This window comes from Pseudophryne corroboree, chromosome 6 (assembly GCF_028390025.1).
Source record: "Pseudophryne corroboree isolate aPseCor3 chromosome 6, aPseCor3.hap2, whole genome shotgun sequence".
Taxonomy (NCBI): domain Eukaryota; kingdom Metazoa; phylum Chordata; class Amphibia; order Anura; family Myobatrachidae; genus Pseudophryne; species Pseudophryne corroboree.
The window spans coordinates 438,096,261-438,114,213 of NC_086449.1; the positions used below are offsets into that span (position 1 = coordinate 438,096,261).

General features: G+C 44.1%; 1 protein-coding gene across 1 annotated transcript in view; it reads left to right on the forward strand.

Annotated features, from left to right (window-relative positions):
* The first annotated feature begins 712 nt into the window (after window positions 1-712).
* Window positions 713-17,953, forward strand: part of ABCD2 (ATP binding cassette subfamily D member 2) — a 197,581-nt gene continuing 180,340 nt past the window's right edge. Inside the window, exons 1-3 of the mRNA XM_063927090.1 lie at window positions 713-1,832; window positions 5,480-5,660; window positions 15,093-15,214. Of these exons, the coding sequence (XP_063783160.1) occupies window positions 924-1,832; window positions 5,480-5,660; window positions 15,093-15,214 (1,212 nt within the window). The 5' untranslated portion in view covers window positions 713-923. The remainder of the gene's footprint in view (window positions 1,833-5,479; window positions 5,661-15,092; window positions 15,215-17,953) is intronic.

The window sequence follows — 17,953 nt, forward strand, 5'->3', positions numbered from 1 at the left end:
CAAAATCCTTCCTTATTGTGTCAGCTCTTCCGGGCACAGTATCCTAACTGAGGCTTGGAGGAGGGTCATAGTGGGAGGAGCCAGTGCACACCAGGTAGTCTAAAAGCTTTCTTTTAGTTGTGCCCAGACTCCTGCGGAGCCGCTATTCCCCATGGTCCTTTCGGAGTTCCCAGCATCCACTACGGACTACGAGAAATAGAATTACCGGTGAGTAAATTCTTATTTTTTTTATGACTCTATATTTATGGATCTTGAGGGGGGGGGGGGGACACACCAAAATGTCTAGTTATAGCTCTGAGGATGAGATCGGTCACATTTGTATTTGTAGAAAGGCGCAAAAATGATAGTTTGCAGGAGGGCGCCGAACACCCTAGCACCGGCCCTGATAGATTGTAAGCTCCACTGGAGCAGGGACTGATGTGAATGGGCAAATATTCTCTGTACAGCGCTGCGGAATATGTGTGCGCTATATAAATAACTGGTAATAAATAATAAATAAATAAATAAATAATGTTCATATCTAGATAAAAAGGAAATTACAAGTATTCCCTATGTCTTCATCTGCAGAAGTTACATAGAGCATTAGTACCTAGCATAGACTGGAAGGCAGTGTGGTACAGTACATCTCTGGCACTAGTGACAGACAGCATGAAGCTTTATCCCTCTGCACCCAGTGAGGCATTGGCAGGGGCGGGACTAGCAATATCATTAGTGCTGCATGTATCGAGATACTCGATACAAGACAGATGTCTCCATTCTTGTGGACCTGTCATAATGCAAACAGCTTCACAGCTTTATTCCAAATAGATTTCTGCATCGGTCCAAATGATGCAGCCCCAGTGTGTTACTAGCACAACGACTGTGAGCTGAGTGGGGGTCGAGAGAGGAATTATTTGTATTGTGTTAGATAAGGGCTGGGGAAGATGTCACATATGCTGCAGGCAGCAGAACGGGTGAGATGGAGCAAGGAGACTGCTCTGAAAAGAGCCGCTTTCCTTTTAGCTGCAGCCTACGGAGCGAAGACCCTATACCCCATCATCTGCAGGCAGCTCCGGAGGAAGGACAGCAGCCCGTGCCGGCGCCCGCACAGCACCGGGGGCAGCGGCTGCCACACTCCCTCCTCCCCGGCCATCAATGCGGAATTCTACCGACAGCTGCTGGTGCTCGGCAAAATCCTCTTCCCCAAATTAGTGAGCAAGGAGCTGGGGCTTTTGTCAGTGCACTCACTGGCTCTAATCTCCAGGACGTTCCTATCGGTTTACGTTGCGGGACTGGATGGGAAGATAGTAAAAAGCATTGTGGAGAAGAAACCGAGGAGCTTCTTGATCCAGCTTATGAAATGGCTTCTCATCGCCATCCCGGCCACTTTTGTAAATAGTGCCATCCGCTACTTGGAATGCAAACTGGCGCTGGCTCTGCGCACCCGCTTGGTGGACCATGCATACGAGACCTATTTTGCGGACCAGACCTATTATAAAGTCATTAATATGGACGGAAGACTTGCCAACCCCGATCAGTCCCTTACTGAGGACATCATGATGTTCTCACAGTCCATAGCACATTTGTATTCCAACCTCACCAAGCCCATATTGGATGTGGTGCTGACGTCTTACACTCTCATCCAGACTGCTAGATCAAGAGGAGCTAATCCCCTGGGGCCTACGCTGCTAGCCGGGCTAGTGGTGTATGCAACAGCTACAGTGCTGAAAGCATGCTCGCCCAAATTTGGCAAGCTGGTGGCAGAAGAAGCCCACAGGAAGGGCTACCTGCGGTATGTGCATTCCAGAATTATAGCTAATGTGGAAGAAATTGCGTTCTACAGAGGTCATAAGGTAAGGCAGCCAACAGGAGGATCAATGGGTGAAATGTGAGAGGCCCTGGGAAGATGCTGCTATTGTGATGCTGGTGTCCCCATCCCCCTTCAGTTTCCTCGCGAAATTTAAAACGTCCTTACTCCTTACACCTAGCGCAAGGCAGCAAACAGCGCACGTCCGCTCAGTATAAGGCAGCATACACTGACAGCATACAGTGCACGTCCGCTCAGTATAAGGCAGCATACACTGACAACATACAGTGCGCGTCCGCTCAGTATAAGGCAGCCGGGTACGGATCGTTCCGGTTTTTACCCAGTCTCATGCCCACTCTTCTTAATATCCTAGCAAAAATATTCCCACCATTTAAATAATTGCTTAACAAACAACTAACTCTTAAGTAATATATTAATAATGAATTTATATCTTGATATTGTATAGCATTAAGGTAAATTAAATATATTAAGTGAAAAGGCTACAGCTATCTTACTTCTTTCAGAGTGCATACCATGTTATAAATAATTCATGATTAGTAATGAATTTACACAGAAGTAAATGAAAGTGACCACTGGGATAATGCAGATTGAATGTATACCAGTTTGCGTAGCATATCTTGCATGAATTTGCTGTGTGCATGCTCAGTAAGGGGGTCATTCCGAGTTGATCACACGCTGCGACTTTTTGCAGCCCGTGCGATTAACTAGACGCCGTCTATGGGGGAGTGTATTTTTGCATAGCAAGGCTGTGATTGCTTGTGCAGCCCTGCTATGCAAAAATTTGTTTGTGTAGAATAAAGGCCCATACATACTGGGTGATTTTGAGTGTGTATGGACAAGAGATGAGCGGTGAGCGCTGATGCGTGCTCCCGCTTCATCGCTGGCAGCCGCCGTTCATCTACTGCTATGGAAAGCCGCTCACCCCCGCTGACATCGCTGGGCAGCGGGGAAAAGCACTCAGTGTGTATGCACTGAGCGCTTTTCAGCCCAGCGATGACAGCGATGTGCGATCAATCCAGCGTTGCAGGTACCGGAATTGACGTCAGACATCCGCCCTCCGAACGCCTCGACACGCCTGCATTTGGATCTCCACGCCCAGAAAATGGTGAGTTGATGCCCGGTTCCGCCTTCCTCCTGTCAACCTCGCTGTCTTGGTGTAATCCTTGACTCCTCCCTCTCCTTCAAACCACACATTCAGCACCTCTCACAAACCTGTCATTTTCATCTCAAAAACATTTCCAGGATCAGACTTTTTCTCACCCAGGATGCCACTAAGATCATTATTCACTCACTGATTACTTCCAGACTGGACTACTGTAATCTCCTAACTGGTCTCCCTGACAATTACCTCTCTCCACTCCAATCTATCCTCAATGCTGCTGCCCGGCTTATCTTCCTCACCAAACACTATGTCCACCTCCCCTCTCCTACAGGGCCTCCACTGGCTCCCCTTCCCTTTCAGAATCTAATTCAAACTTCTCACACTCACTTACAAAGCACTCACCCACTCCTCTCCCATTTACATCGCTGACCTTATCTCCCTTTACACTCCCACCCGTCCTCTTCGCTCTGCTAATGCACGCCGACTCTCCTCTCTTCTGATTACTTCCTCCCACTCCTATCTCCAAGATTTTTCACGTGCTGCTCCCTTCCTCTGGAATTCTTTACCTCTCCCCCTCAGACTCTCCACCTCTCTACAAAACTTCAAACGGGTTCTTAAGACCCATTTCTTTACCAAACCCAGCCAAATCTCATCCTAACCCTCTGTTCCACGCTCTCTATGTACCCCATCTGTGTCACCCCTGTCTGTTTACCCCTCCCCTTAGAATGTAAGCTCTCACGAGTAGGGCCCTCTTCCCTCATGTGCTTATCCTTTTCTTACTTTAATAATCCTCAACTGCCCAAATCACGCAGTTTTTTGGCCACCTGGAACCTATCTCTGTCATTACTGGTGTAGTTATGCTTAGTTACAATGTACTTGGCCTAAATTGTCTTCAACTGTAAGTCACTGTTTTCCTGTTTTGATTATGTGCATATGTACTCTGTAATTGGGCGCTGCGGAACCTTTGTGGTGCCATATAAATAAAGGATAATAATAATAATAAAATGTGCAGACTTCAATGCCAGGACTCCTGCGCATATGCGGTCCTGCTGACCACGCATGCGGCACAGCCATTGTATGGGAAGGTTCCGGAGGAACAGTCTGCCAGCTAATCTTGCGATTTGTAGTTTATAGGCTACAACAGGCTAATGCCATCTACAGATGGTGTTAGCTGCAGTCCCTCTGAGTCCTTAGTACTTTGGAGTGATAGTAAATATTTGCAGTCACCCCCAAAAACAGGTGTTGTGGGGAAAGAAGCCACAAATATTTATTGATAAATGGGCGTCTGTATGAGAAATTATCCTATTTTCTTCTGTACTTTTAAGTAATACAAGCTAGGTTTACTTCCAACTGTACATCAGCATGTGTATTTATGCTGATATATGATCTGTCCCAGCATAATAATACTATATGGTAAAGTAAATATATTTTTATTTTGTGTTCAGGTTTCTTCACATCCTTTTATAATATATGTATGCTCAGCGCAAAACAGATATCTTGGTTATCAGACAGGAATATAACTGTGTACTCTATAATCCAAACTATTTTGACATTCAAGAAAATGTAAGACAGAGCAGCATAATCAACTAGGCACAAGTTTTACCACATTTGGAAAGCTCTGGGTTTAATGGCTGGAGCTATTCAATTATTTAGCAGTAAAACCTTTGGCAATGCATGGTAACCCACTGATTCCAAGTAAAATGCGGAATGTGTGTTTCCCCATGCATTAATAACCAGAGGTGCATGTTTAAGCAGACTTTACCTTACCGCTCCTGAGGCTGCAAGAAAAAATGGACCCTCTGGTAATTAATATTGGGTATCTGCTGACATCACTACTACACAATCACTTTAAAATGTGCAATGGGTCTCATACATCAGAATCACAAAAAAAGATGACCAATTCTGCACTTTTTTTCCTTGATTTAACGATTCACCAATCCACCAATATGCGCCCATACATTGCAGATATTTTACAGTGATTCACAGATCATTTTAACCAAAGATCAGATTGCAAATCATGAAAGTGCCTATTTTAATAGTAAAATACTAGTAATGGTCTGCAAATTGGTTTATTGTTACCATATGCTAGCAATCTACAGCCCTGATTTGTCTGTGAAATCCCCCCAAAATTGGACAATCTGATTTACAGATTCTGATCACTTTTTAGTCAGAATCAGCAATCGGTGAACCCCTTTCATTGCCAATTTTTTGAGACAATTATCTGCAAATTGCAGAATTTCTCCAATTGATTGCTGATGTACGGACCCTATTAGTTTTAGATGTTCCCTTGCTTAACCTGACAAGCCCTCTAAAGCTATATGATTATTGTCAAATATATTGGTTACAATTGTAAATTGTTTAATTTTGCTAACCAGCCATTGCTTGCAAGTTAATATTTATATCATGAAGTATTTTGTTTAATGTAAATAAGGACAAACTACCATAAACCATTTAGTGTAAATGTTAAATATTTTGTTACTGTTTTTATAGCTGTTTTGGTAAATATAGTCCATATATCTGATTTGTTGTATTCTCTGTTATTCAACATTTTTATTTTTGTATTGTTTTAGGTAGAAATGGCTAAGCTACAGAAGAGTTATATGGCATTAGCGGATCAAATTAATCTTATTCTGTCTAAACGTTTGTGGTATGTTATGATAGAGCAGTTCTTGATGAAATATGTCTGGAGTGGGAGTGGACTAGTTATGGTTGCTGTTCCTATCATCACAGCAACAGGATTTGCAGATGGAGGTAAGAACTACTGCTATGGTCATTTTTCTGAAAGTCAGCACGAAATACAGCACTCATTTCCAAATTCTAAGTTGTAAATGTATGTTTTCTATTCCTGGTACTGTCCAACTGCTAGACAATGTCATCATTATCAAAGGCAGTTTAGAGAGGTTGAGATCAAGATTGTGGCACCACAGCTGGTATGCATGTAGGTCAGAAGACATCATAGAGTGCTTAGGGGCAAATGCCGGATTTTTAGTGGTGGATGGAGGGGGGGGGGGGGGGGGGGGGGAGTTTTCCATGTGGTTGATTTCATATAAAAAAAACTGAAAAAACATGGCAAACTTAGTTGACAGAGGGTGCCTCTGGTACCCTTCCCAGCAATGGCCATTGTGATTGCATAGTCAATAGACTGTGATGCTCAGGTGTCCCAGCTATGAGGTGAACACATCATAGGGACGGGCTGCGTGTGCTGCATCATACATGCCAGCTGTGTAATCGCGAAAATATGCCCCTTTGTCTCCACTCAGGCTCGGACTGGCCCACAGGGGTACAGGGGAAGCCACCGGTAGGCCCCACTGCCTGGGGGGCCCTAGTCGTCTAGGGATCAGGTTCTAGACTGTGTACTTGAATGATATATTATACATATGTTACCTTATACTGCACAGGATTATGATGTATTCTCTACAGTACATTGCTGTCATTAATCTGGCACATTATCATGCATGCACTAACATTAATTACTATATAAATTATCAAGGAGTCCAGACCAGGTACTCTATAATGGTTAGCCAAACCTCTGTGGTGGCTGGCCACACCCCATTTGGAGGCTGGCCCCACCTCTAATCATGGGCCCCTACCACTGCATACCCCCGGTGGGCCCTTCATGCTCCAGTCCGACACTGTCTCCACTTTAATGTTCTTCAAACTCTTTGCTCCCCGCAAGACTTCTTATTTTGGATAATAATTACAAAGATGGTAGTGAGTTATCACTAACCCTCCCGGCCCTAATAGATAATGAATAAAATATGTATATATATATATATATATATATATATATATAAAAGGAAAAAGAAGCAGCGGCACTCCGTCGGTGTAAGAAATCAAATGTGTATTCAAATCAAACACATAACAATGGTCACATAGAGAACCAAAGTTTCGGGGTCCTGAGACCCCTTTGTCAAGGCGTGACCCCGAAACGTTGGTTCTCTATGTGACCACTGTTATGTGTTTGATTTGAATACACATTTGATTTCTTACACCGACGGAGTGCCGCTGCTTCTTTTTCCTTTTCTGCATTATTGTTGACTGCGGAGGGCACCCGGATTTGTCATACTATACTGGGAGTGCCGGGCATCTCTACACCGTATATATATATATATATATATATAGGCGTTAAAGTGAGTCGGAATGGGGCGGAACTGCGTTCCGTCAGTTCTACATGGAGACGGAATGCAGTTCCGCCTCTTCCGGCTCGCCTCACCCGATGTGTGCCGGCGCCGCAGGGAGATGCCGAGCGCCCGCTGTTACCAGCGGTGCCCAGCTCTCCCCGCACAGTGGAAGCCCGGCGGCAGGAGCTCACTACTGAGCTCCTGCTTCCGGCTCCCGGCTCTAGTGTGTGCTATGAGAGAGACGTCATGACGTCTCTCTCATAGTTCAGGGAGCCGGACGCCAGGAGGATCACAGCGGTCGGACGCGGGAGCGGGGCTTGGTAAGTATGGTGTTTTTTTTTTTTTAAAGGCATGTCTACTGGGGGCAAGCTACAGGGAGCTAACCACTGGGGGCAAGCTACAAGGGGTAAACTACTGGGGGCAAACTACAGGGGCGCATTACTACTTGGGGCTTACTACTGGGGGCATTACTACAGGGGCTAAACTACTGGGCGCATTACTATTTGGGGACTAAACTACAGGGGGCTAAACTACAAGGGGGCAAACTACTGGGGGCGCATTACTACTGGGGGGCATAACTACAAGGGCACATTACTACTGGGGGCATAACTACAGGGGGCTAAACTACAAGGGGGCAAACTACAGGGGAGCATAAATACAGGGGCTAAACTACTGGGGGCATTCCTACTTGGGGCAAACTACATAGGGCTAAACTACTGGGGGCATTACTCCTGGGGCATAACTGCAGGGGCTAAACTACAGGGGGCATTACCGCTGGGGGCTAAACTACATGGGGCTAAACTACTGGGGGCATTACTACTGGGGGCATAACTGCAGGGGCTAAACTACAGGGGGCATTACCACTGGGGGCTAAACTACATGGGGCTAAACTACTGGGGGCATTACTACTGGGGGCTAAACTACTGGGGGCATAACTGCAGGGGCTAAACTACAGGGGACATTACCAGTGGGGGCTAAACTACATGGGGCAAACTACATGAGGACTAAACAACAGGGGCTAAACTACTGGGGGCATTACCACTGGGAGGCTAAACTAAAGTGTGGGTAAACTACTGGGGTCATAACTGCAGGGGCTAAACTACTGGGGGGCATAACTACTGGGGCTAAACTACAGGGGGCTAAACGATTGGGGGCATTACTACAGGCAACATTACTACTGGGGGCAATACTACACAGGGCCATTACCATTAAGGGCATTACTAATTGGGGCACTACTAATGAGGGTATTGTAAAGGGGGCACTTCATAAGGGGCATCACTCCTGGGGACATAAGGGGCACTACTACTGGTGGCATTGCATTAGGAGCACTACTACTGTGGCCATTGTTAAAGGGGTGCTACTGCTGTTGGCATTGTGTATTACGGGGTGCTACTACTGTGGGCATTATGTGTATTAGGGGTGCTACTACTGTGGGCATTATTACTATTGTGTGACCACGCCACTTTCGTTTTGAGACCACGCCCCTCAATACTTTTATTGCATGGGGGAGGGGAGTTCCACCACCTCTCTAGGACCACTTTAAGCACTGTATATATATATATATATATATATATATATATATACAAAATAGAGAATTCAGCACTCACCATAGCAAGCTCACTTGTCCTCACAACATCAATAAATAAATAAATAAATAAATAAATAAATGATGGGGGTTTAGTTGGTGGATTGGCCAATGCACGGAAGCCTGCATACCGATTTTCAAGGTACCCCACCTTCATGCAGGTCCTACACTATCACAAAGCCTAAAGAATTAAAACCTGGCAACTGTATCACATATAATATAACTGCAAATATGCCCACTAGGTTTAATGTATGCCTGCCACATATCTAGTGGCTTTTAAAGGCATACTAGTCACCTGACACAGCCGATAAATTACTAAGGAGCAGCTGACACAGGTTTAGAACAGTTAAGATTACACAGGGGTGCATGAAAAGGCCTGTGAACATGGTTAATAAGAGTTAACCAAAGATTAACCCCAAAATATACAAACAAATATAGAAAACCACAGCACTCGCCACCCCAGAAGCGGGGCGCAATATCTGCACTCACCACTCATAGGGTGGGGTGCATGCAGCCCATGGCCACCTACCCAAATACATACAAAATAGAGAATTCAGCACTCACCATAGCACAGGCCTTTTCATGCACCCCTGTGTAATCTTAACTGTTCTAAACCTGTGTCAGCTGCTCCTTAGTAATTTATCGGCTGTGTCAGGTGACTAGTATGCCTTTAAAAGCCACTAGATATGTGGCAGGCATACATTAAACCTAGTGGGCATATTTGCAGTTATATTATATGTGATACAGTTGCCAGGTTTTAATTCTTTAGGCTTTGTGATAGTGTAGGACCTGCATGAAGGTGGGGTACCTTGAAAATCGGTATGCAGGCTTCCGTGCATTGGCCAATCCACCAACTAAACCCCCATCATTTATTTATTTATTGATGTTGTGAGGACAAGTGAGCTTGCTATGGTGAGTGCTGAATTCTCTATTTTGTATGTATTTGGGTAGGTGGCCATGGGCTGCATGCACCCCACCCTATGAGTGGTGAGTGCAGACACTGCACCCTGCTTCTGGGGTGGCGAGTGCTGTGGTTTTCTATATTTGTTTGTATATATATATATATATATATATATGAAATACTTAACAAAAGATGCAAGTGGTAGGGAGTTAGTGAAAAGACTCCCTAATATTTGTATTAAGAAAAAAGGAAGAAAAGTGTAACCACTGCGCTAGTGTAATCTTATAAAGGTTTTTATATATAAAAAGATCTTTAGTAAATCTTCAATAAGAATTCAGTAAGAAAACCATCCGTTTTCAGTTTTTATGTGCTCTCCACCTATGAAGACTCAGGAGACCTGCGCATTCCACATAACAATTTATTAAGAAAATACAAACAAGGGAATACCAATAAAAAACATAAAAATAAACATATAAGAATGTAAAATATATTTTGTGCCTGTTTATAATAATTCTGCTTTGTCTCCTTTAAATGATCCCGCAGTAATGGAGCTGTCAATATTATAAGAAATACAGATTGTAATTAAGTTGGTGAAGTCCTGAGTATGGCTGTTTAATACAGAGATAGTTTTATGAATCCAGTTGGCCGGGACAAAGCAGAGTTATTATAAACAGGCACAAAACATATTTTATATATTTTACATTATTATATGTGTATTTTTATGTGGGTTTTTTTATTTCCTTGTTTGTATTGTCTTAATTATCTGTTCTGTGGAAAGCGCAGGTCTCCTGAGTCTTAATAAGTGGAGAGCACATAAAAACTCCAAAACAGATGGATTTCTTGTTGAATATATACTAAAGATCTTTTTATATATAAAAATCTTTGTAAGATTATACTAGCGCAGTGGTTACACTTTTCTTCCTTATTATTTTGGATAAACATACAGTCAAAAAAATAAGCAGCCCATACAAATTGGCAAATTTACTATGTTTAAATAACTAGCTATCAATATACTATATATGCACAGGCTGCTGCCATCATATATTAAAGACCCCACCCCCAACATGCAGCACAGCAAATGAATACAGCTCATCATCAGTTATTAAAGAACCCCCCCCACACATGCACCACAGCAGTAAGTGCTGAATAGAAGGTAAATAAGCCGAAACTGAGATGAGAAAATATAAATTACTGTTGTGATATTATGAACAAAATTGAAAGAAAACTATTGGAAGGCATAGCATATGAAATAAAATATGGATTGTTATGAGTATCATAATCAAAAATGCAATTATGTAATCAATTAAATTTTTCATTAACACACCCTAGGCAGAATATAAAAGGTTATGAGCTTGTGCCAACTCTTAAATTGCCAGAAATTGCTGACCTTGAAGTCGGCAGATGTAATATTTACTTGTAGGCTGATGTGCTGGGTTAAAAACCACTACCTCGCCCGTATTCCAGCATGTTTTTAATTAATTTTTTTAATTAAAAAAAAACACGCATATCTCCTCCATCCAAAACACACACACATGCTTTAAAACCAGCCCTAGCGCTAAGTTCGATTTGCCGTATCAGAACAACAAATCGCACTTATTGTCTAATGTGTACCCGCGATTGTGCGCTCCCATGGATAGTATGCAACATCTTTTGGTTAGCTGTGCTGCACGGCCAACTGAAAGATATTGTGTGCGATCTGGTGCAGTGTATTGAAGGACAGAATGAGATGTCTTTCCGTCATTTATTACATTGTGTAATGTGAACGTAAGCAATCTGGTATGGTCCGGGCCAAAGGAAATGTGTCCCGATTGCCCGTCAGCCTGATGTGTACCTGGCCTAAGAGTCTAGGCTGGTAGTAGAAATATCGAGGGGATAAAGACTGCGGAGTCCCCTCCAAAATGTTTTAATTATAAGCACTAGTCATCACTTGCCAGGGCTGGTAGCACTAAAACAGGGAGACTCACTGTTTGGTGTCCCCCCTGCCACAGTTCTCATCCAGCCTTAGACTGTTCAGCAGAACAAGGCTGTATTCCCTATTGTGATCTGGCCCACCAAAAGATTTTGGCCCCCATTAGGAATAAACATCCCCGTACTTCCCACTCTTGTGTAGCAGTGGATGTTGGGTAATAATTTTTGCAAAAAATAGATTTATTGTGTTATTACTCACTCAAATCTAAGGGAGAGTCATCTGCATGCCAAGTAGTCTTGGTTTTCCTAAACAAAAATACATTTACAGTAGAATGACACTGGACTTTACCTTTGAGGGACACTGCCATGTATGACAGACATAGCACCTGTTATTTCCATTGAAATGAATGGTTGTGTGTTGATTGGTCATAGTGTGAGCACAGTCATTCTAAATGGTTAGAACCCCATTTGAATGGGTTAATACTAACCAATCATGAGAGCGTGAGACCATAAGAACTGTGTTTCCTACAGGTACAAATTGTTTGTGTGAAGCTTTTAGTACAGTGTTAAGAGAGTTTCAGGAAATGTGCTTCGCCTCTGAAGTGCAACAACAAGGCGTAAAACATGCCCCATTAACCACTTAACTGACAATTTTTTTCTCCAAAATCCGCTCAGAAATTGTTGGGTTTTTTAATGAGTGAATTAGGTAAAGAATATGAATTTAACCTTATCCAACATGATTTTAGTTAAAAAAAAGATTTAAAAAAAAAAAGTATTTATTTTTTAAATCATATTTCTGAAACATCGGTTGGGAATACCGGTAACATCGGACCATCGCGACCATCGCAACATTACTTTTTACTTCCAAGACAGCTGCCAGGTACACAGGGGGGGGGGGGGGGGGGGAAATCTGGGGGTGGCGTGGGGAGGTTAGTTTACCCTTTCCCAGCGGCTGTCATTGTCTGCAGCCGCTGGATTGGGGTTCCTGCCGTGCTGGCCGATCAGCAGTGATCAGCAGCACAGCAACACTGAGAGGAGGGTGCAGGGAGGCAGACAGACCTTCCAGGCCATCTGAGATCAGCAGGGGAGGGAAGTTTCCCTTCCCTGCTGCTGCTAACGCTGTTTATCTGACTGTTCGCATCCTGTGCGACCAGGTCAGATAAAGCACTTGCTGGTGTGGTCGCATCTGTTGCGACCATGCCAGGCAAGTGGTTAAGAGGGGATCCGGTCATGTGACCGGCTCTCGTGATACGGTGGTCATCATGCCTACAATGGGATCCCGAGCGATCAAAAGCCCTGCAGTTGGCATGCCGATTAACAGGGACTATTCACATTTGTGGGTGTCCATGACACACATAGAGTGGGAATAGAAAATGCGGCGAGGGCAGCGAGCAACCTAGGCCTTTGCGTGGCGAGCCCGCAAGAGGGTTTGTTGTGTTCGACACTCCACCCCACCGGCATTCTGCGGTTGGGATCCCGGGGTCGGTATGCTGACTGCTGGGATCCCCACCGCCAGTCACCCAGCCCCAACCCATTAAGAGTATATATTTGAAACTGTGGTGAAGGAGAAGTCCCCGCAGTAGCTGCAGCATGTCAGGGGAGGATCAAAAGACAAACTGACTCCCCCAGGCCTCACCACCATGCCGCTGTGTTGTGAGTGATTGGCAGATGGGACGGAGCCCCACAGGGGACAATACGTATTGCGACCTTGCCTGAACTGAAGGAGTTGCTGCAGGGCTACATAGAAGAGGTCCTAGTTAAAAGAACTTGGTAGAGCCTATTATGAAGTGAGCAAGAGGCAGATTGTGCCTCACTCTATCAGCCTGTCCTGGTGCTTAGGGGACTGGGGGGAGAACCCTTGGTAGCGTCTAGTTTACCTTCGTGGAGAGGACCTTTCCCATAACCTCCTGGGTCCATGTCACAATCTATTTGGAATAGTAAAGTGTGGCGAGCGAAGCGGAGCGAGACACCGAGCCCGAAGCGTGGCGAGCGAAGTGAGCCCGCGAGGGTCCAATGCTGGATAGAATTTTTTTTTACCCCAAACGAATGGAGAACGAAGAAAACATTTAGCTGCTGTAAGGGCGGAAGTTCTCTCCTGCCCTCTAGTTTTGTCACTTCCAGGTCCTGAGCATGAAGGTAACATAGACACAACCGAGAACCCTCTGCTTACTCCCACATCTATACCAACAACCTCATCCAGCAGCAGCTCTGCACACTTCACCTTGCATGTGTTTCTGGCCTGCCAGGGGCTTCCATTCAGCTCTGCGGTACAAGAGGAGCTGTATGTATGATCAACTGCAAGAGAAGGGTATAGAGGGGACACATGACAATCCGTGCAATTTGAGCCTCCATCACAATGCTGTGCACACACTGTAAAGGACGGGATCCAAGGCTGGCATCAGTGGTGTGTAAGTAAATACATGCTATGGGTCAGCTACCCAAGTCTTGGGTAGGAGGGCAGAGAACGGGTGTCACCCTGTATGTGTCTGCTGTACCCCCCACTGAGTTAGCCCCAGATGAGCCAGCAACTGTGACATCTGGAGCAGTGAATACAGGAGAGTTGACTTGCAGCTAGGTAAACACAAGGTTGGATCTGCCAGACAAAACAGACAAGAAATAATTTGCTGCTTGGTGTTTATGGAAGCTTCTTAATGCCTGGCAACCTTTAAGTGATTTCTTAGCATTTATCTGGCACAGATGATGGTAACTAGTCAATTCGGAATTTAGGCCATAGCGTGTAGGGAATGGGTATAATGGTGAGGGGCAATGAAGGGGCATGTGCGGTAGCCTATACAAGTTTTTATATATTTTGGTCGCAGACTATTGTCTGGCTCCTATCCTTTTATGTTGGCTCCTAGATGTTACAAAAATTTGTCAAGCCCTGCACTAGTAGCTCCTTCACTCCTCTGCATTGTCTGTTCCATAAACCTATGTACCCTAGTAGATTTCTACATGCCTTCTGACGCACATGACAGGTCTAATGCTTTTACACAGTAATACCCCTTTCACAGTGAAACCTGGCTTCAACCCGTGTCCGACCTGGGATACTGAACACGGGTTGAAGCCAGGTCTCCAGATGTGCTTAGCCCTTTCAGACCGCCAGATAGTCCCAGGTCATCCCTGTTCACCTCGGATGCTTGGAGATGATCAGTGAACTCCTTAGGTTTGACCTGGCTACCCCAGTCAGATCCGGAATTAACACTGGTAGCGGTAGGGGACCCTAGGATGCAAGACCTAGGTTGACCCATGCACACTGAGCTAAGTCCCACATTGTATCGGTTTGCCAGCAATAAACCAGGTTCTCCACTCAGTGTAAAAGGTGCATAACTAAAATCTGCATGGTTGCAATGCTTTTAACAGGTGCAGTAGAAAAGAGGAAATTAGAAAATAATATTTTACCAAAGTTCTTCACTGTACATGAGCTGAACCATTTTATCTAGGTGATACTCACTCTCTTATATACCACTGACATTCTGACTAAATTAATCTTTGTATAATTAAATATTGATAGGGAATAAGCCTTTTTAAGAAATGAATCACAGGCAAATTTAGTCTCCTGTGTTAAATGGGTTAGGTTGACACATCTATGTTATATGTAGAACTGTTGAATGAAATATGAATATGAGCAGACCTGTCATGCAGAGGTTCTCTGATTTTTTTTTCTTTAGATTTAGAAGATGGTCAGAAGCAAGGAATGGTGAGTGAACGTACTGAAGCCTTCACCACAGCAAGAAACTTGTTGGCTTCTGGAGCTGATGCCATTGAAAGAATTATGTCTTCATATAAAGAGGTACCATAAATTAAATTATTTACATATTGTGCATGCATACATGCATAGAAAGTCTCCTAACCTCTAGGCCCCCCCCCCCCCCCCCCACTTGTTTCTATCAGAGCATGGAAATTTTAAGCCGAGATACAGATGTAGCCACACTCATTGTGGCTGTGCCTAGTTGCGGTTGTGACTAGGTTGGCGCGATGTGCATGCCGGCATACGTGTGCATTTATTTGCACCCGCGATGCATACGCATTGCATGAACTTAGTTTCGGGTGCGAATAGGTGCAGCCAGGCAGAGCCGGCCCTAACCAATATGATGCCCTAGGCAAGATTTTGGCTAGTGCCCCCTAGCACCACTGCTGGTTCTGCCTCTGACCTTGCACTTTTTTCCCAGAACCATCACCCCTCAGCCATAGCAGTCCTTATTTTGGTGTTTGTACCCCCTATATTTAAAATAGGAACAGTTCGCACATTTGGCGCACAGCCCAAAAAGGGGTGTGTTTTTGCTGGCAAGGGGCATGGCCACACAATAGTAACCCCAATTCCAAATACGCCACACAGTACTGCACTTTATTCACATTTTATCATGCGATAGTGTCCATAATTCATATTACATCCCACAGTAGTATCACTTAACCTTAAACATTACTCCTTACAGTAGAGCCCCTTATTCACATTACATCACACTGAATTGCTCCTTATTCACATTACACTACACCCTATTGCTCTTTATTCACATTAGACAACACAGTAGTGCCCTTCCTATACGCAACGACACATAGTAGAGCACCTTATACACATAATGCCACACATTAGTAATGCATTTATACACAATTCCACACAGTAATGCCCCTTACACATATGAGACACCTTATTAATGTCCTTATAAACATAATGCGCCTTACACATTATGACAACCTTTATTAATGCCCTTTTACACATAATGTCCCTTACACATATGCCGCACATTATTAATGCCCTAATACACATAATGACACACACAGTGCCCCCTACACATTTGATGCACATTATTAGTGCCCCTATACACATAATGACACATACAGTAGTACCCTGTTACACATACAGTATGCCACACATTATTAATGCCCTTAAACACATAATGACACACATAGTGCCCCTTATACATATGTTGCACATTATTAATGCATTTTTACATGACACACATAATGCTCCTTACACATATTCCGAACACTACTGCACAACCAACCCACTCACATGCACACAGCACTCACACTGCCACTAACACTGTGACCTCTGCCTCTGCTTGGATACTGATGTGTCCTCATAAATATTGCCTCAGTGCTAACGTCGGGCAAATTTTTTAATGAAAATGCATCTTATTTGCATTGTTATGTGGCTAGGATGCACAAGCAGCTTCTGCTGATTAGAATGATATGCAACATGCCTATATACTGTGTGAGACTGTGGCTGTATCTGCATATGAAATGCTACACACAGAATATAGGCATGCCGCATATCATTTTAATCAGCAGAAGCTGCTGATGCCCCTAGGCATACCAAATGCCCTAGGCAATTGCCTAGTTTGCCTATAGCTATGGCCGGCTCTGCAGCCAGGCAAGGCTACAGTTTGCCGCAATGTGTATGCATATGCATACACATTGCGGCAATAATGAGCCTGGCTACATCTGTATAGCCACGGTCAGCCTTGCCAAATGCGTCCAATTCGCGGCAGAACTGGCTTGGATAGTGTGCCTGCGACTATGATGCGCGTGTGTATGCGAACGCCATAGGAATAAATAGTCGCAGCCCTGCATACCTAGTTGCACCCACGGCATGCCATGGCACGTGTGCCCATGCAGCCATGCTGCAAGATGCATGTACGCGGCTACGTCTGAATATGTTTTATTACTTTATACTGTTTAAGATAACAAAATTAAATGCAACTACAGATGTGTCCTCATTCATCTTGCCTCAATATGCCATGCAGAGGGAGATGTCTGGCGTGAGTGAGCTGACAGGTCTCGTGCAACTCCATTAGCATCGATTGTCTTTTGTTGCCGAAAATACGTCTTATTTGCATATATATTCTATGTGCAACTGTGGCTTTATCTGCATATGAAATGCTACATTACAGTGTTTTCCTAGAAAAAGAGCCTGCTTGTTCATCTTATTCGCATTGTGTTGCAACTAAGATGCATATGTGCCATAAAAAGACACCCGATGCTAGAAGATTCTGCTAATTTACTGTATATTGTATATAACAACAAAAGACCTGACTACCAGGTGGACAGCGCCAGTGCTTCCACCAATATTGGAGGTTAATACAGAAACTTGAGATGATATTTACATATCAGATGTTCCTCTTCAGCTAGACTTTCCACCGTCATGCTACATATACTGGGTTCCAGCTAAATTGGTGCAGAACACCTTCCTGTCTGCGATTAGTATATATATACAGTATATATAGTCTGCCTCTCTGTCAGTGGTGTAACTCACAATCACTGGTCACCATATATATTATTTACCGGGCACAGTAATACATATATACAGTGCATCCGGAAAGTATTCACAGCGCTTCACTTTTTCCACATTTTGTTATGTTACAGCCTTATTCCAAAATTGAATAAATTCATTTCTCTTACGTCCTAGAAGATACTGGTGTTCCATTTAGTACCATGGGTAATAGACGGGTCCACTAGGAGCCATGGGCACTTTAGAATTTGATAGTGTGGGCTGGCTCCTCCCTCTATGCCCCTCCTACCAGACTCAGTT